Source organism: Camarhynchus parvulus, chromosome 14 (genome assembly GCF_901933205.1).
Source record: "Camarhynchus parvulus chromosome 14, STF_HiC, whole genome shotgun sequence".
NCBI lineage: Eukaryota > Metazoa > Chordata > Aves > Passeriformes > Thraupidae > Camarhynchus > Camarhynchus parvulus.
In genome coordinates, this window is record NC_044584.1 from 5,555,828 (window position 1) to 5,583,139 (window position 27,312).

At 48.1% G+C, this 27,312-nt stretch overlaps 2 protein-coding genes across 2 annotated transcripts; both read right to left on the reverse strand.

Annotated features, from left to right (window-relative positions):
* Positions 1-2,102: 2,102 nt before the first annotated feature.
* SSTR5 (somatostatin receptor 5) lies at positions 2,103-3,226 on the reverse strand. Its single transcript, XM_030958290.1, has one exon. It carries the CDS (start codon positions 3,213-3,215, stop codon positions 2,103-2,105), a length of 1,113 nt encoding a protein of 370 aa, XP_030814150.1. The 5' UTR covers positions 3,216-3,226.
* Positions 3,227-19,718: 16,492 nt separating this feature from the next.
* Positions 19,719-27,024, reverse strand: TEKT4 (tektin 4). The gene is made up of 6 exons (XM_030958334.1): positions 26,468-27,024; positions 24,870-24,940; positions 23,511-23,654; positions 22,052-22,274; positions 20,580-20,734; positions 19,719-19,938 (listed from the first exon to the last, which is right to left on the reverse strand). The coding sequence occupies exons 1-6, from the start codon at positions 26,984-26,986 to the stop codon at positions 19,719-19,721; spliced, it is 1,332 nt and encodes a 443-aa protein (XP_030814194.1). The 5' UTR covers positions 26,987-27,024.
* Positions 27,025-27,312: the final 288 nt, after the last annotated feature.

The window sequence follows — 27,312 nt, forward strand, 5'->3', positions numbered from 1 at the left end:
CTGCCAGGAGAAGCCCAGGAACGGCGTTTGGGATTCAGGGAAAAGCCAGCAGAGCTTCTTCCCAAGGCACAGAGCAGGGCTGAGGGAAGATTTGTTAGGATGGGGAGGGAATCCCATGGAGCAAAGGCTGAGTGGCGCTGGGAGAGATGATCTGCAGGAGCTGCTCCCAGAAAAAAAATTCCTTGGGCCAGGAAAATAAAAAAAAAAAATTCTCCTCCAAAGCAGCATTCCCATGGCACTGAATTCCCCAGGGAGCTGTCGGTTGGAAAGAGAATTTTCCTGGGAACTGGGGCATTGAGGGCTTTCCTAAATTTGCTCCATAAATATGATGGCTTGCAGCATTACCAGCGGGAATGTTGGATGGGCTGGCTGGAATTTCTGTTTTCTGGGAATTGGGATCCCCATCCTGATCCAGGGGAGTGGGAAAAGAGGTGGGATCAGTCTGGGGCAGGTGGAAAACAGGGCTCAGGTTTATCCACCTCCTTTCCAGGGTCTGTTCCCTCTGGATAAACCTTCCCTTGGTCAATTCCAAGGATTTATCAAACTCCATGGAAGGAGGGGACAAATGCTCTTTGCTCTGCCCAAAACAGGGTTTAGCTCCTTCCCAGAAATCTGAATTTATTTATTGAAATCCTTTTTTTTTTTCCCAAAGCAGATTTTCCTGCCCCAACCTTGAGCTTTCCAGTCATTTCCCACTCCAGACCTTCCAGGAGGGATCACTTCAGGTGGAAAACTGAGGGAACCACAGCCCAGCTCACACCAAACCTACGGGAAAATTTAATTTTATTAATTAATCAGTTAAACCTGGCTGTGCTGGGATTTGGAATGCGCTGTAGGGCAGGTGGGCACTGCCTGCTACTGGGAGAAACCTGGGAGTAAATTACTCATGGTCCCAGCCAGGCTCTGTGCTTGTGTCTGCCTTTAGGAATGTGTCACATCCAACAGAATAAACGGAATGATGGAATCATTAAAGTTGGGAAAAACCTCCAGGATTGAGGCACAAACACCCCCTGGCAACTGCACCACTCAGGAGGGGATTGAGCTGGGTTTAATTTCTGGAAACACAATTTTGAGTCCAAACTTATGCTCAGAGGGGATTGAGCTGGATTTAGTGTCTGAAAACACAGCTTTGAGTCCAGACTTGCACTCAGAACCAAGGAATGGACACAAAATCTCCCCAGGAGCCCACGGCCATCAGCACTGACATCACAATAACAGGGTCACAGCACATTTCATGGGGTGGGAAGGTGGAAATGTCATGGCTGCATTGATTCCTTTCCAGAATGTTTTCCTAATCTTGGTTTTTTGTCCTTTCTGGCTGTGTTTGAAGGGTCCCTGGCTGTTCTGGCTCCCTGGGATGGGTTAATGGCAGGAAAACAAAGCAAAGGCAGCACCCAGCACATCAGAACCCATTTCCAGAGCAGTGCTGTGCCTTTTTTGCATGAAACTCTGAAGAAATCTCATTTTCCTTTCAGAAATCCCCTTGAAGAATTCCCAAAAATCCCAGCTGAGCTGTTTGCTGCTCGGAGCTGATCCCAGCAGCACAAAGCAGCCTTAAACCAAGCTTAACAAGGGAATTAGAGCTGGCTTAGTGTTGGTTTGCATGGCTAGAAGGGTACAAAGCCTGGAAATCATTCCCTGGAGGACCCAAAGTGGTCCCAGACACCAGATCCATCAGGACACCACCAGAGCTTGGCACTTCCAGCTGGGAAAAGCAGGGAAGAGCCCTCTGTGAACATTTCTGGGAGCTTCTGGGGCTCCACATTTTCCTTTTGCATGAACGGAGCTTTTCTTGAAGTCCCCCAAGTCCTCCAGGGGGGATTTCAGTGCCAGGCCATGCTCTGGTTGATGTCCCCAAGTCCTCCAGGAGACTCTGCAATGCCAGGCCATGCTCTGGTTGATGTCCCCAAGTCCTCCATGGGACTCTGCAGTGCTAGGCCATGGTCTCCTTTATGTCCCCAAATCCTCCAGGGGACCCTGCAGTGCCAGGCCGTGCCCTCCTTGAAGTCCCCAAGTCCTCCAGGAGACTCTGCAGTGCCAGGTCATGCTCTGCTTGATGTCCCCAAATCCTCCAGGGGACCCTGCAGTGCCAGGCCGTGCCCTCAGACCTTGCTGGTCTGCATGTGCCCGTTGTACTCCACGTTCCTCTGGGTCAGCATGGACTCCTGCAGGCGGCTGCTGTTCTCCTGCCTGTGCTCCACGGGCTCTCCATCCTCCGCTCCATCACCCTTCCGGAGGCAGAGAACCTTCTGGAAGCTCTGCTTGAAGTTGTCGGAGAGGAAGCCGTAGAGGATGGGGTTGGCGCAGCTGTTGGCGTAGCTCAGCACCACCATGAAGAAGTAGAGCCCCTCGAGGACGGGGTCGGCGGGCAGGATGAGGATCAGGTTGACGATGTTCATGGTGTAGAAGGGCAGCCAGCAGAACACGAAGACCACCACGATGATCACCACCATCCTGGTGACCTTCCGCTCCGACCTGCGGCGCCGCGTGGAGCCCACGCGGATCCCCGAGGACTTCACCTTGACCACGATCAGCAGGTAGCACAGGCAGATGACCAGCAAGGGCCCGAAGAAGCCCAGCACCGAGGTGTAGATGATGAACGCCGCCGACCAGACGTTGACCGGCTCCGGCCAGTTCATGTTGCACGTCTGGAAATCCTCCTGCACGTCCGAGAAGATGATCACGGGCAGCACCACCAAGAAGGAGAAGGTCCAGACCGTGGCACTGATGAGCTTGGCCACCCTGGGGCGTCTCCACTTGGTGGATTTGATGGGGTGCACCACGGCCAGGTAGCGGTCCATGCTCATCACCGTCAGGCAGAAGATGCTGGTGAACTGGTTGATGCCATCCACGGTCATCACCAGGCGGCAGAGGAAGGAGCCGAAGGGCCAGTAGGAGATGGCGTTTTGGGTGGCCAGGAAGGGCAGGCCCAGCATGAAGAGCACGTCGGCCACGGCCAGGTTGAGGATGTAGATGTTGGTGACCGTTTTCATCTTGGCGTGGCGCAGCACCACGTAGATGACCAGGGCGTTGCCGCTCAGCCCCAGGGCGCACACCAGCAGGTAGCAGATGGGAATGAGCACCTTGTGGATGTACTGGAAGGGCGGCGGCGCCGGCAGCGTCCCGTTCTCTGTCCCGTTGGCCAGCAGGGAGGAGTTGGCCTGGCCGGGAGCGGCCTCCATGCTGAACGTGCTGGAGAAGTACAGAGGATCCATGGTTTTTTTGTTTTCTCTCTCCGTGGGTTTTTTCCCCTCTTAAGAGAGATTAAACTTCACAGGCATCTTGTTCCTAGGAGGAAAATTCGAAATGGGAAAAGTCAAAATTCAAAAATCTAAAAAATTAAAAAATTATAAAATTTATCAAATAAAAAAAAATAAATAAAAAAAAAAATAAAAATAAGTAAAATAAAAATAAAAATAAAAATAAAAATAAAAATAAAAATAAAAATAAAAATAAAAATAAAAATAAAAATAAAAATAAAATAAAAATAAAAATAAAAATAAAAATAAAAATAAAAATAAAAATAAAATAAAAATAAAAATTACCATTAAAAATTAAAAATTAAAAAATTAAAAATTTAAAAAGTCAAAAATTCAAAAACTCAAGGAAAAGAGAGACAGCACTTTTACAAAGCAGACTTTTACAATCACTTCCATTTTCTCTTCTATTCAGGATTTGGGGTTGGGTTACTCAGCCAACCAGGGAGGAGGATGGGATCAATTCCCAGCAAAGGAATTGCACAATGAGAGGATCCCCACGCTCATCCCTGTACTCATCCCAGCAGATCCCAGGTTCTGTTTCATTTTCACAGGATCTAGGGCTGGGTGTAGCTGTGATGGATTTTTCCCTGTGAGGGTGGAGAGGCTCTGGAATAGAATTCCCAGAGAAGCTGTGGCTGCCCCTGGATCCCTGGAACTGTCCAAGGCTGGGTTGGATGGGACTCGGAGCCCCCTGGAATAGTGGAAGGTGTTGGGGTTGGAACTGGGATCAGAGGAGGAAGCAAAACTTTTAATAACAATGGAAAACCCTTGGAAAAAAAACCCTGAGCTCCAAGAGAGAAAGGGTGATGTCTGAGATCTTCCCCACCAGGTCAGGGTGTGTGCGCAGAGAAGGGAAGGAATAAACTCCTTTTTTCCACCTCTCAAGATTATTATTTGTGTTCCCGCAACCTCTCCTCTCATCCTGAACTGCTTTTTATCCCAAAAATCCCTTTTTTCCTGCAAGAAATCCAAGCTGCAGTGGGCAGCTCCAGGACAGCTGAGCAGATTTGAAGCTGGAATAAATTTTACCAACCATCCTGAAGAAGGTGGAGAATTTCCAACACCCCTTTCCTGCGGCAAGCTGGATCCCCAGGAATATTTTTCCACCTTTTTTTGTCGGAGTGGGGTTCAATTTATCAGGTGGGGAAACTTAGAAACATCATATAAAATGCTGAGATTTAAAGCACAAAAAAAAAAAAAAAAGGAGATTTAAAGCACCAAATCCTGGTGAAGGTGGAAGAAACACCCAGCAATTTTTGCTGCCGTCACCTGACGATCAGATTCCCACAATAATCCGGGGGTTTGGGTCTGGAATAACAAACAGCCAGCCCACAGCACTGGAAAAGCTCCTTGTCTCCGGGAGCTATGTGAAACCACCTCCATCCATGGCTGGGCTTTCTCCTGGGGTGAGAAAACCTGGGGGAGAGGAGGAGCCCCTGCAGCTCCCGGGAGGAATCACAAATGCGCCGAGCTGCTTTGGGAATGTGCAGATGGGGAGTAGGTGTCTCACGTGGCTGGGTGGAGATGCACCGGGGAGATTGGGGGCGCAGGAGGAGCTGCTGGAGCTGCTGGAGCTCCGGGGGGGGGGGGATGGGGCAGGAGGAGCTGGGTGTGCTGCTGGAATATTTGGGGTGCAGGTGTTGGGAGCATCCCTGCAATTCCCAACGTCCCGCTGCAGGCAGAGCTCAGCCTGAGCTCTTTATAAGTTAAACAGGAGTGGGTCAGAGGCTGGGTAAAATAACACAGGGAGAGTCCAGTTCTGGCTGGAAAAGTGGAATTTTAAATCCTGATCTTCAGCCTGTTTTGAAGTCCTGAGGTGTAGCAAATCTCAGGTTACTTATGGGCGAATTCCGGGAGAAGCTGAAGCTGGGACCCCTCACTCTCGGCTGGGAGGGGTTTGGAAATTCCCATTTTCCTGCTGGGATCACTGAAGGGAAGGATAGGAAATAAAAATACATGGGATGGGACAGGCAGGGTTTATAAACTCATATCCATGGAGCTGCATGCTTGGGATTGGGAAATTCTTCCCAGACAAGCTCAGCACATCCAGGCTGGGCCCCAAAAGCCCAAATTTCCATCTGAGCCTGGGAAAAATTGGAAGGCACGGAAAGAAGCGGTGCTGGAACTCAGCAGGGAAGGTCAGGAGGGGCAGTCATGTGTGGCTCACCCTCTAAAAAGGGGAAAGGACACTTTTTCCAAAGTGCCTTTTTCCCACAGCGCACATCCCTGGATGCAGGGCTGGAGGAATCGCACAAAGACTTCAGTCCTGCTCCTTCCACCACCTTTGGAGCTCAGGCCTTGGAAAGAGGAGCTCTTTTCTTTGGATAATTCTCATTTCTTCTCCCCCCGGAGAAATCCTGCAGCCCCAAATCCCTGTTTGCAGAGGGCCTCGGGCTCTCCCAGCCATCCATGGGCATTCCAGGGGTTTTCCATGAAGGACTTGGGTGTGTTTTCCATGGAGAGGTGTGGATTTTTTGGATTTTTTTGTGGATTTTTGGAATTTTTTTTTTTTCCAACAGAGAGGAATTTCCAGGTTCCCTCAGCAGCCAGACTTTTCCTGGAGTCAGGGACACTTTGTCACCTCAGCGTTTTGGGGCTCTCCCCGTGGGTTTGTGGGAATATTCACCTTTCCCTCGGGATTTTTGTTCTGTGGGATGAACTGTACAACGTCCCCTGTCATACTGAGCGGATTGGGAAGGGAATCCCAGAACCCTGGAATGCTTTGGGTCAGAAGGGACCTCCAGGCTCATCCATGAGCACCTCCCATCATCCCAGATTGCTCCAGCCTGGATGTGGACAATTCCAGGGATGCCCCAGTGCATTTCCTGAGGGGAAATCCATTTCCTAAGGCTCTGCTGCAAATCCTTCCAAGCCTTCCCTGCTGTTCTCAGCACCAGGAAGGAATTTACTCCACTGGACATCCCCCATTCCCAGGATTTGACGTCCCAAATTCCGCCAGATCTGCAAACCAAACCCAGATCCCCATCCCACCTTTGCTTCCCTCTGCCTTTGCCTTGCAGCCACCGAGGGATTTTTCCTGGGAATATAAAAAACCCTGGCCAGCTGCAAATCCGTGTTTTCCTGGCTGCCCTGGAGGAGAACAGGGAATTTTTCCCCCTCTCCAAGTGACAATTTGTCCCTCCCCAGCACGATTTGGCCTCAGCTCCTTTTGTCACCACGACCCTGCACCTCCACAAAGGGTGATTAAAGATGATGATTAAAGGTAATTAAGAGGCGCTGATTGATCCCTCATCGCCTTGTTTGGTGTTCTTAATTAAGGGATTAATAACAAACACGCCTCCAGGGGGTTTTCTCTCATCCAGCTTTTTTCCCCCCTTCGATTTCCAAGCTCCCACCCTGGGATTGTCCATAAATTCTGGGGTTTTCTGCTTAAAATTGAGGAGCTGGGAATGTGGACCTGGAATAATCACTGACAGAATTCCAAGTTTTAACAGAGCACCATCCAGGAAAAAATCAGCATCCACAGCAGCTGAATATATCTCTGTCCCTGCTTCCCAAAAAAATTCAGGGAATAAATAGCAGAGGTGTTATGGTGCTAGAATTTCACATTTGTGAAAACTCCTAAATAAACCTGGGTGAAAAAAACCCCCAAGGATTAACAGAACAGCAACTGAAAAATCATCCCAACCTAAGGAAAAACAAACGTTTAAAATGGAATTAACATTTTTAATTTAAAATTAAAAATGCCCAGACAGATCAAGGTTGAAGTTTTCCCTGGGCTCAGGTCACAGCAGGAAAGCGAAAATAACTCCATGGAGAACATTGCATGAGAGTGGGGCAGGGCTCAGGCAGGAATTGCAGGAATTAAACCTGATTTTCCAAGCTGGATTGGATCCTGCTGCCTGTTTGCCTCTGGAATCATCACTCTCTCATCCACGATAATTGCTGCGAATGGAATTACAGCACCAGCATGGCAGCTTGCTGCTTCCAGCAGCAGGATAATTAGGGATAACACAGCCAGTGGGAATCCAGGCTTCTCAAACTGTCTTGGGAGGAAAAACACCCCGAGAACTCTCCAGGAATTGTCTCCCGACGGCAGAGCTCCCATCCCGTGGAGCTGGCTGCAACAACCCCCTGGGATTTTGATAATTTCGTCATTTCCATGTTTTGGAGCTGCGTCCATCACCTCCCCAGGGAGCCCCTGGGGCCTCGTTGGTGGGGTTTGGGTGGATGGAGCAGGCAGGGCAGCTCTGGGATAGCTCAGAAATGCCAGGAAAGCCGAGTGGGAGCAGCCTGGAAATGCAGCATCACCCTGAGAGCTGCCTCAGCTCTGAGGGATGAAATTGTTCTGGACAATGCAGCCGGGACCCCTCGGTTTTCCCATTCCCACCACCTGGAGTTTAAAAAAACCAAAGGAATCCATTCACATTCTCCTGAAAAGCAATTTTCTCCTTGGACAAATCTTTGATGCTTCTCAGGGGGCGTTTGTTGCCCTGAAAAAACAAATTATGGATTTTTCTCTGCTGAAAACAAAACTTTCTCAGATGAAATTGCCCCTCTGCTTCCACTCTCTGAATTGGGACTAAACCAATCAGCTGAATTCCAAGTTCAACAACTTCTTCTCGCTTTTAACCCTAAAAAATCTTTTAAAATTGTACATTTGGCCCCACCTTGTTACCCCTCAGCTCATCCCAGGGTTTCCCAGAGCACCTGCTCTGAGAAGCTGCTCCTATTTTTATGAGCAAACAACTCATAAAACAACCCATAAACCCAAATCTTTGCTGAATCCTTGTTTTTCTCTCCAAACACATTTCAGTCCTGCTCAGGGATTACTCACTCGGGCTGAGCTGCTCCTGCCACACCAACACTCATGGAAAGCAAAAGCTGCTGGGCTTGGTCCCGGGTTTAAACTGGGTTTGGTCCCGGGTTTAAACTGGGTTTGGTCCCGGATTTAAACTGGGCTTGGTCTTGGATTTAAACTGGGTTTGGTCCTGGATTTAAACTGGGTTTGCTCCCAGATTTAAGGTGATTTTGGTCTCAGATTTAAACCAGGTTTGGTCCCAGGTTTAAGATGGGTTTGCTCCTGGATTTAAGATGGGTTTGGTGCCAGACTTAAGCTGGGTTTGGTCCCAGATTTAAACTGGGTTTGGTCCCAGATTTAAACTGGGTTCGGTCCCGGATTTAAACTGGGTTTCCCCAAAGGTTTCAGTTCCTCCCTTCCCCTCTGCAATCCAGGGACACGCGGGGATTTCAGGGATATTCCAGGAGCGCTGATTCCAGGCTGGGGCTGCTCCCAGGCTGAGGGAGGGCAGGAACAGCCCCGGCCCCGCAATGGAAGGAGCTCAGCAACAGCAGCTCCGGGGGGAAATTCCAGGATTTGGGGTGTCTGGCTTTAGGATCCATCCCACTCCAGCCGTGCAGCTCCACTGCAGCCACCGAGGCTGTCCCCAGGAGCTGGGGGTCCCTCAAGCACCCCCAGACTGGTCCCAGCACCCCGGGAGCGGCTGTGGGGTCTCACCTGGGGCTCTCCTCCTCCCCAGAGCTCCAAAAGCCTCTGCTTGATCCCAAACTTCCTGAGCCCGGCTCTTTCTGAGCCCGGCTGTCCTTTCCCTGTGTTTTCATGCCAAGCTCTGGGCTCCGGGGCTGGGAGCTGCGGGGATCCAGCCCGGGGACAGCCGGGGCTGCTCCCAGCCCGGCCCCTCCTGACCCCATGATGTCACCTTGACCTGACCCCCCATGTCACCTTGGCCTGACCCCCGATGTCACCTTGGCCTGACCCCCGATGTCACCTTGGTCTTGACATCTCCGCCCGCTGACGCCCCTGGAGCAGCTCCCAGCTTTGCTCTCCGTGCCGTGTTCTATCCCAGGGCTCTGTCACATCCCCGGCGGTGACAGCGGCCCCGGGCTGTGCCCGCTGGTGCCTTTCGCGTCCCTTGCCAGCCCCAAAGCCGCGCTCAGGCTGCTCCTGCTTCAAACGCGGCACCGTCCCCACGGCCGGGGGTCCCTCCCGGGCACCCCCAGCCAGGACTGTCATCCCCCTGCCCAGGATTGTCCCCTCTTGTCATCCTCCCAGCCGGGATTGTCACCTCCCTGCCCAGAGGGTCACTCTCCAGCATCCTCCAGCCAGGATGGAGTCGCTCCAGCACCAAAACCCCTCTCAGAAGGGCAAATTCGGGGTCTCCACAAGCGGGACCGACGGCTCCGGTGCCTCCTCCACCCCAGCGAGCCCCCCAAGCGGGGCGAGCCTTGCGAATCCCCCGCCTGCCCCGTGCCCATCCTCCCCGCAGCGATCCCGGCTCCCGTCCCCGCATCCCGGCTCCCGTTCCCGGCTCCGTCCCCGCATCCCGGCTCCCGTTCCCGGCTCCCGGCCGTGCTCACCTGCGGCTCCAGGGCTGCTCTCCAGGGCTGGAGCAGGAGCCGCCGCTCCCGCAGCCGCGCCGGGAGCGCTCCCCGCGCTGGCCGCTCCCCCGGGAGGAGCCACGGGGCTCGGAGGGGCCGGGGGCGCCGCAGCCCTGGGGCCGCCCCCCTGCTCGCCAACTTGGGCTGGCAGCGGCTGCTGCGGGCAGCGGGAGATGCTCTGCCCGCCGGTGCCCCCGCCAGTGTGTGTGCCACCCGCGAGTGTGTGTGTGCGTGTGTGTGTGTGTGTGTGTGTGTGTGTGTGCGTGTGTGTGCCCCTCCCCGTGTCTGTGCCACCTGCGAGCCTGTGTGCCACCTGCCAGTATGGGTGCCACCTCCACTGTATGTGTGCCACCTTCAAGTGTGTGTGCCGCCTCTTCATGTCTGTCCCCTTTTCCCATGTCTGTGCCACCTCCCCATGCCTGTGTCCCCCTCCTCATGTCTGTCCCCTTTTCCACGCTTCTGCCCCACTCCCCGTCCCTGTTCTGCCATCTCTGTTCCTCCCTCCCCTTCCCTGTCCCCTCATCCCTATCCCCACTCCCCCATCCCTGTTCCCCCATCCCTGTTCCCCTATCCTCATCCCTGTTCCCCCATCCCTGTTCCCCCGTCCCTGTTCCCCATCCCCGTTCCCCTATCACCATCCCTGTTCCCCATTCCCATTCCTGTCCCCGTTCCCCGTTCCCCATCCCCATCCCCGTTCCCCTATCACGATCCCCGTTCCCCATCCCCATCCCTGTCCCTCCATCCCCATCCCCGTTCCCCAATCCCCGTTCCCCGTCCCCATCCCGGGCTGTCCTTACCCGGCTCTGCCGCTCCCGCAGCCCCGGGGCTTGAGCCGGCGGGGGAAGAGCCGCATCTCCCCCTGCTCCAGCTCCTGTCCAGCCCCGAGAAATCCTCCAAAGCCTCCCGCAGGCTGGGGGCGAGCCCCTCCCGACCCCCAAAGGCGGCAGCAGAGCCCGGGGCGCGTTTGGGGACAGCGGGAGGGCTCTGGCACCTGCGGGGCTCCGGTTTCACGCCCCCGTCCCTGGGCAGAAGGGGAGCCCGAGGGCGCATCTCCATCATCCCCGCAGAACGGGATCCCATGTGGGGAGGATTTCCTCCAGCTGGCTCCGAGTCAGGCCCTAAAATCGCTCCCTGGAGGGAAGATGGGGCTGAAATCCAGGCTGTGAGGGGAGCCCGGTGGTGGGCGCTCCCCTCCTAAACTGCCCGGGGTGCTACTGGGCGGGAAGGGGCTGAAGGATTTGGGATTTTGAGTATTTTGCGATGCAACAGGTGCGATAAAAGTGAGGTGGAGCTCTCCCCCCTCCTCCCCGCACCCTCCCTGTGCTGTCACACATTCAAACATCGCTCCCAGCACCACCTCGAGTGTTTTCTCCCCGATTTCTGGGCAGCTTGGGGGGCTCAGAGCAGCTCCGAGCTCAGCCCCTCCTCATCAGCATGCACAGAGCATCGCGCTCATAATAATGGATCTGATCTTAATCCTCTGTTGAGGCTTTTCAATTAGAGCCGGGTGCTTGAGTCAGACGTGTGAACACGGGGGGAAAAAAGCGAGGCAGAGCTGCTGCTGGCATGTCAGGCTGGAATTCAATCTGCTGATGTATTTATGGGCATGGGTTGCTAAACGCGAGCGAGACTCCAGCCTGCTCTCGCCATGACAATGGGAAGAGTCATCTGATAAAAATAGAATTTTGCATGACAAACAGCCAGGGAGAGGAGCTTCGCATCACCTGCTCGGAAAACACGCCCAGAAAATGCCCACAATTTATTGCCCAGCAGTGATCCCGCCAGGAGTGGCAGCTTGAAGCCAAATGGGGTTAATTTAAAGGAATTATCTTTATTTTATTAGAATTTATTGGCAGTTCGTGCTAGGGAAAATGTTGCTGGATAAACACGGTGCTGCCTAAGTTGCCCCGAAGAAAGCAGTGCTTTTCCTGTAAATAAACACTGGGAAAAGAGGAATTTTACTGGGATCTGTGTGGGGAGACAGGCGGGATTTTCCAAAGCTCTCAAGGCTGGTTAAATTCTTTATCCACTCGAGCCAACAGCGCCGTGTTGGGGCTGAATGGAGGGAACACAAAGCCTGGGAGAGCATTCCCTGCAATCCTGATTTCAGCGCCCGATTCCCCTGGGCAGAGGGCAAAGAGCAGAGGGGAAAGAGCTCCTGGCATCCGTGGGTGGCACAGAAACCTTTGGTGGCACAGGGGACAGCGCCCCACAGGGATGGGAGAGTTTCTTTCCTTTAGAATTTTTCTGTGTCTCTCCTTTTGCTGGATGGATTATTTGATGATCCGCGCGCTTGTGGCATTTTTTACGTTGGCATTGCGGAGAGGAAGGAGAGCTGAGGTGGAGATAAAAGCCTCAAAATGAGGGACTGGGGTTGGTTCTGCTCTTTGTGCGTGTCCTGGTGGCCGTGAAGGACAATGGGATGGTGGGGTGTGAGGGAGAGCATTCCCAGCAGGACAAGGAGTGACCCTGCCCCTCTGGGTGCTGTGACCAGCTCTGGGTCCCGGCACAGGGGGGACAGGAGCTCCTGGAGGGATGCGAGGATGAGGAAGGGCCTGGAGCAGCTCCATGCCCAGGAGAGGCTGAGGGAGCTGGGGCTGCTCAGCCTGGAGAGGAGCCCCAGCTGAGCTGAGAGGGGGCTCAGCCCTGGGTGTCCCTGGGTGTCCCCATGGATCCCTGGGTGTCCCCGGGTGTCCCTGTGCATCCTTGTCTGTCCCTGGGTGTCCCCATGGATCCCTGGGTGTCCCCGGGTGTCCCTGTGCGTCCTTGTCTGTTCCTGGGTGTCCCCAGATGTCCCTGGAAAAGAGGGAAGCAGTTCCTGGTCACACAGGGGGTTGGGGCTGGAGATTTGTCCACTCCCCATTCCCACAAAATTCCCCAAAGTGCAGGAGGGACTTGGGAAGATCCCAGTCCCAGCCAGACGCAGAATTTCCAGTCAATCTGAGACTCAATCCCAGCTCCTGAGGAACCCAATCCCAGCTCCTGAGGAACCCAATCCCAGCTCCTGAGACTCAATCCCAGCTCCTGAGAGGTCCAATCCCAGCTCCTGAGACTCAGTCCCAGCCCTTGCCTGGAATTCCCACCACATTTTCCTCTAAGGATTTTAAATACTGATTTTTAACTTGAGATGAATGAGATAAAAGCTCTGGATGTTGCTGGGAAAATCATGGATCAGAGTGGGAATCATCACTTGGAGCTTCCAAAGCCAGCTGAGATTTGGGCTCTGGTGAGCCCTGAGTTATTCCTGTTGCCATAGAAATAAATGGATGTGTTTGCTGCTGCTCCCTGCTCCGGAGATATCCACAGATATCCATCACCACCTCCAGCCATGGTGCTTCGTTCCCAGTTTTTCCTTCTCCCAGGAATTCCATGTGCAGCAGAAAGTATCATTATTTTTATTTTTATTTATTTTTATTTTTATTTTTATTTTTATTTTATTTTTTTATTTTTATTTTTATTTTTATTTTTCATTTTCATTTTTATTTTCATTTTCATTTTCATTTTCATTTTCATTTTCATTTTATGTTCATGCTCATTTTATTTTTATTTTGTGTTATGTTCCGTTTTATTTTAGTTTTAGTTTTACGTTTATGATTGTGTTTATTTTATGGCTATGTTTATTTTTATTTTAAATTGTATTTTTAATTTTAATTTTTAAAAATTATTTTTATTTTCATTTTCATCTCCTGGGAATTCCTGCCTGGGAGGGCTGGGATGGAATTCCCAGAGGAGCTGTGGCTGCCCCATCCCTGGGAGTGGATCCTCCAGCCTCATGTCAGTTAAACTCAGAGCTGGGTCTTAAATGAGCGCTCAGAGCTGGGCCTTAAATTAAGATTAAATCCACCTTGGGATGGATGAGCCTCTGGATAAGGATTTCTCTTACCTATGACCCTTATCAGTTTTATTTTGCTCTTCCTTCACCTCTTATCAGTTAAACTCAAAGTCAATCCTGAGTGCTCAAAACCAAGCCTAAAACAAGAAATAAATCCCTTTTAGGATGGATGAGCCTCTAGAAAAGGATTTCTCTTATCTGTGACCATCATAAGCTTTATTTTCCTGTTCCTCCTGACCACATGAGTTAAAGTCAAAGTCGAGCCTTAAACAAGAATTAAATCCACTTTGGGATGGATGAATCTCTAGGAAAGGATTTCTCTCATCTGTGACTTCAACCCTTATCAGCTTTATTTTCCCATTCCTCCAGCCTCATATGAGTTAAACTGTCAGGCCTTAAACAGGTTTTTCTTCCTTTTTGGATGGGTGTGCCTCTAGAAAAGGATTTATCTAGTCTTCAACCCTTATCAGCTTTATTCTCCTGTTCCTCCACCTCTTATCAGTTAAAGTCAGGCCTTAAATGTGTGTTCAAAACCAAGCTTAAAACAAGAATTAAATCCCCTTTAGGATGGATGAGCCTCTAGAAAAGGGTTTCTCTTATCTGTGATCCTTATCAGTTTTATTTTCCTGTGCCTCCCATCCGCCCAAATTCCCCATCCTCGGCGAGGACGGGTTCGTGGTTTGTCGCTCTCCGTGGTGCTGCAGAGGCTCTGAACGCACCAAAAATTTCCTTTTTTGGCCTCATTTTCCCCCCAGCTCCCACGCCCAGCAGGAATTTATTCCAGCCTGAATTCCATGTTTTTCCAATGCCCAGAATTCCTCAGGGAAAGCTGATCCTGGAACACAGCAGTGCCTTATTCCTGCTCCATTCCCACTAAACCCACCTTAAATCCCATTAAACTTTCCCACTTCCAAACAAGTCCGAAACTTCTAATTGCTTCCAGTGAGTCATTCCCGGATGGAATTGTTCCCTAAAAGTCGTGGACTGGGGCTGTTCATTAACACTGAAATGGTTTTTCACACGAGGTTTGAATAAATCCATTCAAATCCTGACAATTCCTGATATCCTTGGATTGTTCTCCCAGATAAAGCCAAACTGGAACTTGTGAAAAATCCCATTATTTTCGGAATTTCTTCTTTCCAGCACCTCCAAAACGTGGCGAAATTCCTGGAAATTAATTTTCTACCATGCTAGACTCTGAATAAAATAAAGGGTCGGAAAGGGAAAGGGCCTCCCAAAATTCCCCAAAGGAAAAGGTTTCCTGCATTTCTGCTTTTCTCCTCAGGAATTGCAAGCGCTGATTTTTGGGAATGTCTGGTGAATATTCTTGCCTTGGAAAGATAACAATGCTCAGCTCTTATCAAAATCCCTCAGAATCTAATTTATGGAAATGAAAAAAAAAACCAAAATTAATAAAAATGGTTTTATCCATAAGGGCTCAAAGCTCTTGGGATTGGAATTCTGGGAATATCAGCCTTTTCCTAAAGATCCCTCTGGAATGCACAGGGGAAAGATCTGCTGGAAGAAAGAATTCCAGGAGCAAAACCCTCTCCTGCTCCTTCCCAGGGCACAATAAAGGAGATTTTTAATGTTTTGGGGGCTCTGATAAGACTCTGCTTCCCTCATTCCTGGGAGCAGCCAATTTTCGGGAGCCATCCTTGAAATCTCTCTTGGAAATAAAGAAAGATGGAATCCTCCCACCAAATCCACCCTTGAGTACTAAAAATAACATTTTAATGCTTCCTTTTTACCCCAAAAATGGGGTTTTATCCCACATTTTTGAATTGGGGGGAGATTAAAAACTAGACCCAGTGCCAAGGCCCAGCCCAGCCTCTGCAATCTTGTGGAATTTGTTCTGCTCCACCAGAAAATTCCAGATTTTCCCTCGTGTGAAGGAGTTTGGGCGGAGTGGAAGAATTTTTAGGGCGAAAAAAGGGCACTTATTTTTTTGATGGATTAATTTAATTTTGTGGCAAAATCAGGGAATTTTCTCCCCTAAAAGAGAAAGAAATTCTGGGAAAACCCACAAAAATCCCAGGTTATTTTGGGGAGATCCACCCATTTTCCCTGAGTTCTGTTTCCCATCATCAAAGAGCAGAAACCTTTGCCAAATCCCAGGAACCCCATGGAAATAAATAGAAATAACCCTGAAGCGGCTTCAGGATGGTCTGGTTGGGAAAATCCAAGAGCCAAGGAAGCTTCTGGTTATTTCTGACTTAAATTCCAGAAAATAAAGCAAAATTAGGACTAGCTTGGAGCAAAAACTGGGAAAAAATTCTGCTCATTCCTGTCCTGATTTCCAGGAAATTGTTGATTCCAAAGCTGCAGCTCCAAGATTCTCCTGGTTCTGGAGAAATCCAGGATGGGGAAGGCAAAGCAGGAATGTGGGTGAGGAAAATTCCAGGAATAAATCCTCTGCCACCTGCTGGAAAAAAATCTGCTGAAGCTTGCAAACACCGAGGTATTTAAGGAAAACACCAGAAATTCCTGCCCTGCCTGCGTGGGAATCCTTGGAAAAGCTGGCAGCTCCTTCCTGCCGTTTGTTCTGGGGTGAGAATTTAAGAATCCACACCAAAATAAAATTCCCAACCTGTGATTCCTCCAGAAAATGCTGGGATGGGAAGGGAACAAGGAGGGAGGAGAAATTCTGGATATGAATGGTGAATCTCTGGCGTGGTGGAGGAGGCTCCGGCCCCAGATGAATCCTGTTGGACAGCAAGTCCTAATTCCAAGAGGAATTTTAGTTTTTTTCAGAGAAAAACTCCTTCATTTCTCCTTGCAGAGCAGCAAAACCAGCTGGAATTTTATTCCAAAGGGCATTGTCATAACCTGAGATGAAAAAAGAGTTGGGAAATTGGGGGGTTATGGCTCAGTTTGAGAATTTTGGGAGTGGGATTGCATCATCCCAGCTTTCCTTTTGCTTTTCCTATTCCTGCAAACTCCAAACCCTTCCCATTTCCCTGCTCCCATTTTCATAAAATCAGGGAAAAGTTTGATTTATGAGTGAACTGCTCCCTAAAATGTTCACAGAAAATCCTTTCTTTTTGCATCCTGAGATGTGGGAATGCCTCAGCTCCCAATCCCACAGAGGGAAATGGGATCACTCAGGCTCTTTTCACTGAACTTCCCAGATTTAGGATCCCATTTTCCCTCTGGCAAATCCCACCAGGAAAACATGGCAGGAACACTGTGTTTACCTCCCTGGTGGATTTCTGCCATTCCATTTTTATTCATTTCCTGGGGAACATCATCCCAGATGAGGTTTAATTTATTCCCAGCTGCTGGTGTTTATTTAATTCCCACCTTTTTCCACCTGTGGAATAGCTCCATCCCAGCAGATGTTCCCTGAAATTTGAGGATGGAGCCGGAAAAGCTGCTCAGAATGAGGAGTTGGGGTGGGGTGAGAAGGTGAGACCTGTCCTGGAGCTGGGGAAGGGAAAAGGGAAAGGAAAAACGAAAAGGAAAAGGGGGAAGGAAGTGGGAAAATGGGGAAGGAGGAGAAAGGGAGAAGGGGAAAAAGGAAAAAAAGCGGGGAAAGAGAAAAAAAGGGGGAAGGGAAGGGAAGGGAAGGGAAGGGAAGGGAAGGGAAGGGAAGGGAAGGGAAGGGAAGGGAAGGGAAGGGAAGGGAAGGGAAGGGAAGGGAGGGAAGGAAGGGAAGGGAAGGGAAGGGAAGGGAAGATTGATCCATGGATGTAAAATTTGGGATGAAGAGAAGCTGGAGAGTCCTGGCCCCATAACCCCATCCCAAAGCTGCTCATCCCTGGGGTTGTGCAGCTTTCCCAGCCCGGTTCCTCACTGCTTTTCCAGAATTTTTTGTTATCCCAGCTCCCAGCCTCCCTCTCTCCAGCAGATCCAGTCTAAAATAATTACAATAATCTGCCAAATTGGCTCTGTTTTCCCAGGAATGAAACATTTCCACTGCAGCCAAATGGGCCCTGCCCGTTCCTGGGGAACATCCGTGCGCTGCGGTGGCACAGGCAGTTAAATGGAGCCTGGGACATAATCTCATTTCTGCCTCCTCTGCTTTTCATTCCATTTTCCCTCCAGACCAATTATCCCCAGGAATTGAATCACAGGGATTGGCACCGCCGCTCCCTGCAGGAGAAGTGGGAAAACAAGCGGAACCACTGGAGGGAAAAGGAGGGAATGGTCTGGAACGGAGGGAAAGGGGCTGGGAAATCTCCCTGAGAGCCACAACTGCTCTGGGATCCTTCTCCCAACATTTCCCTGCCCTTGGCAGGGTGGGAATGGGATCAAACCCCCCCTCTCTAGCAGAGATGCTCCAAAAATCCAAAAATCTGGTGATTTTTAAAGTCCTTTCCAACGCAAACCATTTGGATTTTATAGAAAAGAAAAGGAATTTCATTTCACCAGAATTTCCCAACCCTTCCCCCTCCAACTTTCAAACAGGCTGGGAATAAAATCCCTCTTATCAGCAGAGGGTGATTAATGTTGGGATATTTGATAAATGTGTCAGGGTATTGGATAAATGTGTTGGAATATTTGTTTAAATGCCTTGGGGTGTTTGGATTCTTTTTTCCCAGCCCATTTTTTCACTTTTTATGGATTAAAGGCTGAGGTTTCCCACGCTGAGGTTTCCCTTTTTCCAGGTGCTGCTGGTTGGGAGGGCTGGGAGCAAAACTTTGCTGCTTGGAGTCCTGGGAAAAGTGGGATAAAGGCTGCTCCAGGGTTTTCCCTTCAGTCATAATCCTATAAAATATAATAATTTATATTATAAATATATTTAGCAATAAAAAGAGGGAAGATTTTGGGAAGGAATTCCAGGCTGGGATGGAATTCCCAGTTAAGCTGTGGCTGCCCCATCCCTGGAACATTCAAGGTTGGACAGAGTTTGGAAGAACTTGGGATGGTGGAAGGTCTTGGAGTTGGATCTGGATGGGCTTTAAGGTCTCTTCCAGCCCCAGTCATTCCAGGATTCCCTGATTTCTCCCTCAGGATCCAAAACCAGGGCTATCAAATGCAATCATGAGGAGAAATCCATGAAAAACCCCAGAGGATAACCCAAACTCTTGGATCCCAAACCCTCTTTGACATCCCCAAAGGAATGGGAGCAGCTTTGAGCAGGAATAGCAATTCCTGGATAATCCTGAATTCAGACCACACAAAATCCCAGGAATTCCAACCCCACACCCCATCAGTGGGCTCTGCAAATGGCCCTGGCTGGGGTTTTTGGTGGGAATTTTGCCTTTAAGGAGGTTTTTTTTTTCCCTTTGAGCAACTGCTTTTTAAAGGTTAAAAATCCTTGTAAAACAGGAAATGATGGGATTTTGGTCTGGTCATTTTTCCCTGGTTTTGGACACGTCACATATTTAACAAATGCCCAATAATGGCTCCATGGCATTTGCTGGGGATGTGGATAATTGTGGATAAAATGATGGATAACAGCTCATCCACAGGCTTTGCTTCCAGGGAAAGGCCAGAACACAGCACCAGCTCCATTCCACATCCCAGTGCTGAAGTGGAAACTCAGGATTGCATCCCCAAGCTGGTTAAATTATCCTTTTTTTTTTTAAGAAAAATTAAAATTAAAAATCTTTGGATTCATCTCAGCAGGTGCCATGGATTGGGAGTGGTTTTCCCAAGGGCAAATTGTCATCAAACCTGGAAAATTTGGGGTTTTTTATTAATAATGCCTGAGAAGCTTAAATTCCTTGCTGTGTGAGTGATCCTCAGTTTTATTGCTCTCATTTCGAGCTATAAATATTTTATTTCCACCTGGATATTGTTATTATTCCTAAGAAATATTCACTCCTATTTCTTATTATTCCTATTAAATGTTCACTCCTATTTAATTATTAGGATGAAATGCCCCAAAATAGTCACACATGCCATAGATAGATTGCAGATGGAATAAATTGATTTTAAGAGGAAAGGAAAGGAAAGGAAAGGAAAGGAAAGGAAAGGAAAGGAAAGGAAAGGAAAGGAAAGGAAAGGAAAGGAAAGGAAAGGAAAGGAAAGGAAAGGAAAGGAAAGGAAAGGAAAGGAAAGGAAAGGAAAGGAAAGGAAAGGAAAGGAAAGGAAAGGAAAGGAAAGGAAAGGAAAGGAAAGGAAAGGAAAGGAAAGGAAAGGAAAGGAAAGGATTTTATCCCAAGTAGAAGAAAACCAAGTGAACACAACAATTTAATGTACAATTTCTCAATTTATTTCATATGAAAGCTCACAGATTTTTTTTCCACGCTTGCCAATGGCTGAACAGAAAAGAAGGAACAGTTTTTCTCCTGGGTTTTGCAGGCTGGGTACAGAAATCACTGTTTGTAACTCGCCACCTCCAGGTCCACTGGGTAGCGAACTCGGTAGCCCATGCACTTCTGCCTGTCAATAAAAATGCTGTTGGCTTTCACAGCAATCTCCTTCTCCAGCTTCATCCTGGTCTCCTCCAAATTCTTCAGGTTCTGCTCTGACTCCATCAGTTTTCTCTTCAGGGCCTCCAGGAATACTGTGAGCTCCTCCACTTCGCTCACCAACCTGCAAGGAATCAGGTTAAGCCATGAAAAATCAGGGGATGGTGATCCAAGAGATTGGATTTGGGGTAAAGAGCAACTACAGAATCTAAAATTCATCAGGAAAAGACCTCAGAAAAACCACAGAAAAGATTGGATTCGGTATAAAGATCAACGACAGAATCAAAATACTTACCAGGAAAAACCCTGAGAAAAATCCAAGATTGGATTTGGGATAAAGATCAACTACAGAATCTAAAATTCATCAAGAAAAAACTTCAGAAAAATCCAAGAAAATATTGGATTTGGGATAAAAATAAACTGCAGAACCTAAAAATTTATCAGGAAAAGACCTCTGAGAAGTTGTTCAAAAAGATTGGATTTGAGATAAAGATCAACTACAGAATCTAAAATTCATCAAGAAAAAACTTCAGAAAAATCCAAGAAAATATTAGATTTGGGATAAAGATCAGCTAGAGAATTGAAAGATAATTTCTGACTTCAAGTAAAAAAATTAAAAGTCGTGAGGCAAAAAATTAAAAGTTGTGAGGTAAAAAAATTTTTAAAACTGCCCCAAATCACTTTGGGATGGAACAGGAGCCTTGGAGGAGTTGATTCATTAGCTAAGTTGGGGTTAATTGCCTAAATTGGGGTTGATTTACTGACCTGAACTGGGGCTCATCCCTGCAGAGCTCGACGTTGGGCCTGAAGGATCTGTCGTAGAGCCTGGTGTGAGCCACCTTCAGGAAAGCTTCCTTGTCCCTGATGGCTTTTTTCAGGTTCACAATGTTGGCTTCCTCATCCCCAATATCCTTCAGGATCTGGAGAGAAAATCCAAGGAAAAAAAAATCTTCAAACAATGATGAATATCATCCCCAAAAATATCTGTTCATGGCGAAGTGTTAAAGTTTACACCACCAGTCTGGGGAATGAAGTACAACAAGAATAATTTTCATTTCAGATGGTAATACAATTAATTTTATTTTATTTTATTTAAGATTAAATGCAAGAATTAAGGTGGGTTTGACCTGTTTGTTTTTAATATTACACTGAGAATCACAGCTTTAGTTTAAATAAAGCAGAAAATATTCTGTAGCCTCTCCCATGTCCCAAAACCATGGGAGAGATCCCAAACCTCCCATGAAAACACATCCCACCTCCATGGAGTGCTTTGAATTGTAAATTTTAACTGGAAATCCAAGAAAAAAATGAATTTATTTTGAAGGAGAGCTGCTGATCAGCTTGGAAATACCTGGTTTTCCAAAGAAGATGGAAAAGACAGGAAATCCTGAAATTCTTCCCTTCATAACCATTGATACACATGCAAAAAATAAAGATATCCAGTTGTCATTCCCAACTCCTAAAGAATTAGTACTTTTTCCACACTTGCCAATGGCTAAAAGAGAAAAAAGGAGCTGCTCCATATTGGAAAATGGGAAGGGCCCAAAGCCACCCCTTGTTCATAGAAAAAATGAAAGTACTGTGGTGGTTTTGACCTCTTTATTTTTATTATTACGGTGAAAATCCCATTTTCAGTCTAAAAAGAAGCTGGAAATATTCCCTCAAAACCTCTTCCATGTGTTCTGTGGGATGACAACACATCCCCACCCCAGGAATTGCCACCAGGGGCTAAGGAATGATTTTTTCCCTACATTTCCAATGGCCTCAGTCCAGGGATGAGGAAAATCTTTACCCCCAAAGTTTTTAAAGAAGGAGCAGGACATCATTTAAAAAAAAACAGTAAATAACTTTTAAAGAGCACAGAATTCCATGTAAAATCCAGCAAAATCCACAAAAGAAGGAGCTGCTCCACGTTACAGGAAGCTTAAGTCAACTGCCAGGTTGACTTTGCTGCCATTCCAGAAAAATCTGGGAATCCTGGCTCAACCAGAGCTGCCTGATCACCCAGTTTTGGGGTTTAATTCAGGTTTAAAGGGTTTAATTCAGGATTAAGGTGTTTCATTCAGGATTAAAGCGTTTAACTGAACTCCATCCCAACAAAAACCACCAAGATCACAACAAAACCCCAAAACCTCTCCCCGCATCCTAATCCGACACAAAAATATTTCACTCCTATGCAGATCAAACCAATTTTTTTTTGGTTTAACGATGCCAGAACTCCACAAAATGCCCTGGACCTGCTGCAGGTGGTTCTCCAGGCGCAGTTTGGCATCGTCCAGCTCCCTGCAGTGGTTGTCAAAGGCCTCGTTGACCGCTGCCCGCTGCATGCGCAGGTCCTCGGACGCGTCGTGGATGATGTTGTTGATCAGGGACCGGAGCTGCACCGATGCCAATTTTTCCTGTTCTGCCCTGGAAATGTTGTCGTGGCTGAACTGGGCCCAGGACTTTGGTGTGGAGGCGCTGGAAGAACAAGGAATGGGGTAAATTGGGAATTTTGGCCTTAAAAAAGGGTTCTTACCCTGGGAAAGTGGGGTTGGCTTTTGGTTGGTTTGGGTCTTGCTTGTGGTGTGGATTCCTCGTGAGGTACAAGATTAATCCTTTAATGAGTTAATAAAAAGTCTCAAATAAATTAATAAAAATTCTTGGATAAATTAATAGAATATTCTAACAAATGAATGAAAATACCTTAATAAATTAATAAAATCCTCCAATAAATTAATGAAAATTCTTGAATAAATTAAGAAAAATCTCCTAATAAATCAATAAAAATCCTTCAATAAATTAATGAAAATTTTTGAATAAATTAAGAAAAATCTTCTAATAAATCAATGAAAATCCTCGAATAAATTTATAAAAATTCTTGAATAGATCAATAAAAATCCTCAAATAAAGTAATAAAAAGCCTTGAATAAATCAGTTAAAATCCTTGAATAAATTAATAAAATATTGTAATAAATCAATAAAAATCCTCGAATTAATTAATAAAATTCTTGAATAAATTAGGACAAACTTCTAATAAATCAATAAAAATTCTCCAATAAATGAATAAAAAATCCCCAAATTAATAATCTCTTGCTCCTGTGGCTTCAGAGGGAACTGAAGTCTAAAATAAAATCAGTCCAAGTGCTCCATCTTGAGCTAAAGCTGCTCAAAACATTCACACACATTTTTTTGTCCAGTTCAGTCCTGGCAAATGAACTTGGGAATATATCCAGGATCTAAAGGCTGGAAATAAAAAAAAACCAGGATCTTGACAGGCTGGAGAGGAGAAGGCTCCAGGGAGAGCTCAGAGCCCCTTCCAGAGCCTTAAGGGGCTCCAGGAGAGCTGGAGAGGGACTGGGGACAAGGGACGGAGGGACAGGACACAGGGAACGGATTCACATGGAGAGATGGGATGGACGGGATATTGGGAAGGAATTCTCTGCGAGCGTGGGGAGGGGCTGAAATAGAATTCCCAGAGAAGCTGTGGATGCCCCATCCCTTGGAAGAACCCAAGGATGGAGTTTAGAGCAACCTGCGATGGTGGAAGGTGCTGGGATTGGAACCGGATGAACTTCCAACCCAAATATTCCACATAGCAAATCCAGCACAGCCTTTCCATCCATGGAGCTGCCTCAAAGCTCTTTCCATGCCCAGTCCCAGCTGGGATTGGGCATTCCAGGTGTGCTGTCCCAGGAGAAACTGGGAATTACTCACTTCTCCTCGAACTTGACGGAGCTGGGGTGGTACTGGACGTCGGTGCTGTCGGTGCAGTAGCCGATGCATTTGTCGTCAATGTTATACGTCTCCACCTTATCTGACCAGTCCAGCTCGCAGTTCTCCTTCTGGATCCGGTTGGATCTGGAAAAGTTGGGATCACAGCTCAGCTGGAAGCAAGAGAATTCCCAACCCAGCCCTCTTTGGGAAGCGCAGCTCCACCCTTGGTGTTCCACAGGGAAACGAGACCGTGAAATTCCTTGCGGGCTGGAAAATCCCAAACTCTCCCTTCCCACCTCCATCTCCTGGAGGAGGAACCTGGCTGAGATGGGATTTTGGGAAAAAATTCCAGTGTGAGGGTGCCTGGAAGCGGAGCCTGACTGAGATGGAATTTTGGGAAAAAATTCCAGTGTGAGGGTGGGGAAGCCCTGGAATAGAATTCCCAGAGAAGCTGCGGCTGCCTCTGGATCCTTGAAGTGTCCAAGGCCGAGTTGGAGCACCCTGGGATTGTGGAAGGTCCCTGCCCATGGAACTGGAGAATCTTTAATGATATTCAGATTAAAATTGCTGCTTTGTTGTTAATTATAATTATAATGATTCTAATTATAAAAGCCTGCGGGTTGTTATCAGCTGATAACAGCAGGTGTCACTCTCAGCCAAGGAATTGGGAATTCTCTTGGAAAAGGGGAATAAAATGGGACTAAACTTGGACTAAAATGGGGTTAAAACTGGGCTAAAATGATCTTAAAACAATTAATACCCCCGAATTAAACTCATTAGGCTCCTCTCATGCTCTAATTAATATAACAGAGCTACTTTATATTAATTGACATTTACAGCCATTTTTTATAAAACAATATTTCCTTTATCAGGTAGAACAGGAGCAGATTGAAGGATTTTTGTAACTAAAATATGAAGTTTCCACCATGATTCCTTTATATTGATGGAATTTAGGATACAATAACATCTTTCCAAAGGGTCTGTTAGAAATTCCAAGGAAATAATCCTTTGGAATGACAAGGAATACCTGGCCTGGCACAGAAATTCCAGATTTAAAGTCCACACTGACCTCTGGTGGCAAAAAGATTCCTCTTGGAAAGCTCCTTTGATCCCAAAAATCCCTTTAATAATAATACAAAGATATTCCCAAGAAGACATCCAGAGAATATTTTTATAGCACTGGAATTTAGTGTTGGAAAACAAATCCAACACATTCGTGGAGAGCAGGAAAATCTAAATCTACCTGAAAATCTGGGTTTACACGGAATTCCCTCAGCTTCTAAGCCTGGCCTGGCTGAGATCTGTGTCCACCTTTATCCCAGGAATTATTTGGCTGAAGAATCCTGGGAAATGTTTTACCTTATCTGGGTGGCAGCTTGGATGATGGTTCTTTTCAGAAGATCCCGGATATCCCGGATCAGATCCGCTTCCTAAAGAAAAACAGGGAGAATTCCATGGACCCAGAGCAGGAAACACAATCCTGAGGAGGAACTTGGGGATAAATCCTTACATTTCCTTATCTACTCTCACTTTGTTATGGTAAAACTTGGAATTTTGGAGTCACCAGATCCTGAGGGAACTCGGCTGTAAACCTATGGAGGCTGAAAAACCTGGAATACGTCAAAAGCCTGGGAATTCTGTGGATTCCATGGAAAAGTCTGAGTGTTATCCTGTTATGGAAGGAATTCTTCATTGGCACAGATTCCCAGAGAAGCTGTGGCTGCTCCACCCCTGGAATGTCCAAGGCCAGGTTGGAAGGGGCTTGGAGCAAACTGGGATAGTGGGAGAGGTTGGGAATAGTGGGAAGAGGTGGGAATTGATGATTTTTAAGGTCCCGTCCATCCCAAACCATTCCAGGATTCCACGATCCCATCAGATTAAAAGGAATAAATTAATTCCCTTCTCAGTTTTGAGATAGGGAAAAATCAGGGAATTCCCCATGCCTGGAACCACGGACTTGATGAGCTTTAAAGTCTTTTCCAACCTAAAAATTGTAACAATTCCCACATGGAAATATCCTGCACCAACTCTTCCCTGTTTATATTTTTATCTGGAAAAACCTCTTAAATATTGATTATAAATCAGAAATTACACCCAATTCCCATTCAAAATATTCCTAAATCCTATCATGCCTTCTATGTGGAATCCTAGAATATCCTGAGTTGGAAAGGATTCACAGGGATCAAGAAATTCCTGGTTCTTCCCAGGATAATCCCCAAAACCCCACCAGGTTTAAACATTTCAGTCTGATTCATACTTTTCAAATATTAATCCTCTGGTTTAATGAGTAACCGATCATGAATTGACTCTGATGGGAGGCTGCAGGTGAATAATCATTAATTAATTTATGGGATACTGGAATAGGTGTAATTCCAGGATGGAAAATGTGGTTTTTGTAACATCCAGGACAAGAATGACACTGGAATTCGACAGGAATTTCTGTGACAGGGTTGGATCACCACCTTGGCAAAACTCGGGCAGAATTAATGAGAGAAACTGCCAAAATTTGGACAATTTGAGCATGGGAACAGCCAAGGAATATCCCAGTGTTCCTGAACTTCTGGATTGTGGAGTTTTAAAGTGTAACCTGCAGAGAGGAGGGGATTTCAAGGCGAGTAGAGAAGGAATTTATGCCAGAATAGGATTTTTGTGTTGGTGCAGAAAAACTCTGTGTCGGTTTTGTTGGGGTCTGGGCTTGAGGGAGGGATCTGCTCTCCTCCAGCCACACTTCCCAAAGTGATTTAATCACTTCCCAAAGTGATTTGAACACTTTTTAAAAACAGTAAGGACTCGAAAAATTCCTTGAAGCGACACCGGGATGGCACGACGGAGCACCAGACCCAGAACCGCAGCAGCAGCAGCCGCAGCTTCACCTCCTCACTGCTGCTCCTCATTTCAGCGCTGTCACCATCAGAGCAGCAGCTCCAAGGCTGTCACCAACCCCGGGCGCCGCTCACCTTCATCAGCTGCTTCTCCACCTCATCGATCACCAGGTCCGGGGGCTGCCGCCGCTCCCGGCACTCCAGGTTATCGATGACAACCGAGTAGGGCACCTCGGTGGCATCGAGCGCCCGCTCCAGCCGCAGCTTCTGGGCCGCCAGCAGGTTGGTCTCGGCGTCCAGCTCCATGATCTCCTTCTGCAGCTCCACCCTCCAGAAGTGGACGTCCTGCAGCCGCTGGCCCAGCGTGGCCTTGGAGTAGCCCTGGGCTCGCTGCGCGCTGGCGGCCGCATGCTTGACCAGGTGCTTGGCCTCGGCGCGGCCGCGCTCCGCCTGCTCGCCCGTCGTGTACGCCTCGTAGCAGACGCCCGCGTTGCGGCGGTGCCACTCGGGCAGATGGTATTTGGCGGTGCGCAAGCCGGCCACGGCCATGCCGCAGCAGGAGCGCGGCCTCTCGGTGGGGACCACATCGCAGGTCTTGCTGGGCAGCGGGCAGGAGGGAACGACCGGCGGGTGCGGCTCGTCGGGCTGCGCCATGGCGGAGCCTCCGCCGCTCGCCGCTCCCGCCCGAGCGTCCTCGCCTCACCGCGGCAACCAACGCCAGGGCGGGCCCGCGGGTTGATGGACAGCAATATGCACCAATCAGATAGAGGATCCGCCCCGAGCGCGGTACTGATTGGTGCATAAGCTGTCTGTGCCCGCCCCCACGCGGCCCGTTGCCGTGGTAACGGGAAGGCGGTTGCAGTTAAATTGGGAAGGCCAAGGTGAATGGAGGCCGCGAGTTGCGGAGGGCTTAGGGGAAATGCCAGGGATTTTGGGAGGGTGAGGGCACCTCGTTCCAGGAAGGAAAGGAGGGGGTCCAG

Coding starts and splice junctions, on each gene's coding strand:
- TEKT4 (XM_030958334.1), bottom strand. CDS start 26,986: ATGGCGCAGCCCGACGAGCCGCACCCGCCGGTCGTTCCCTCCTGCCCG. Junction 23,655..24,869: donor CAAGCTGCCACCCAGATAAG/GTAAAACATTTC, acceptor CAACTTTTCCAG/ATCCAACCGGATCCAGAAGG. Junction 20,735..22,051: donor TGGAGAACCACCTGCAGCAG/GTCCAGGGCATT, acceptor TTTTCTCTCCAG/ATCCTGAAGGATATTGGGGA.
- SSTR5 (XM_030958290.1), bottom strand. CDS start 3,215: ATGGATCCTCTGTACTTCTCCAGCACGTTCAGCATGGAGGCCGCTCCC.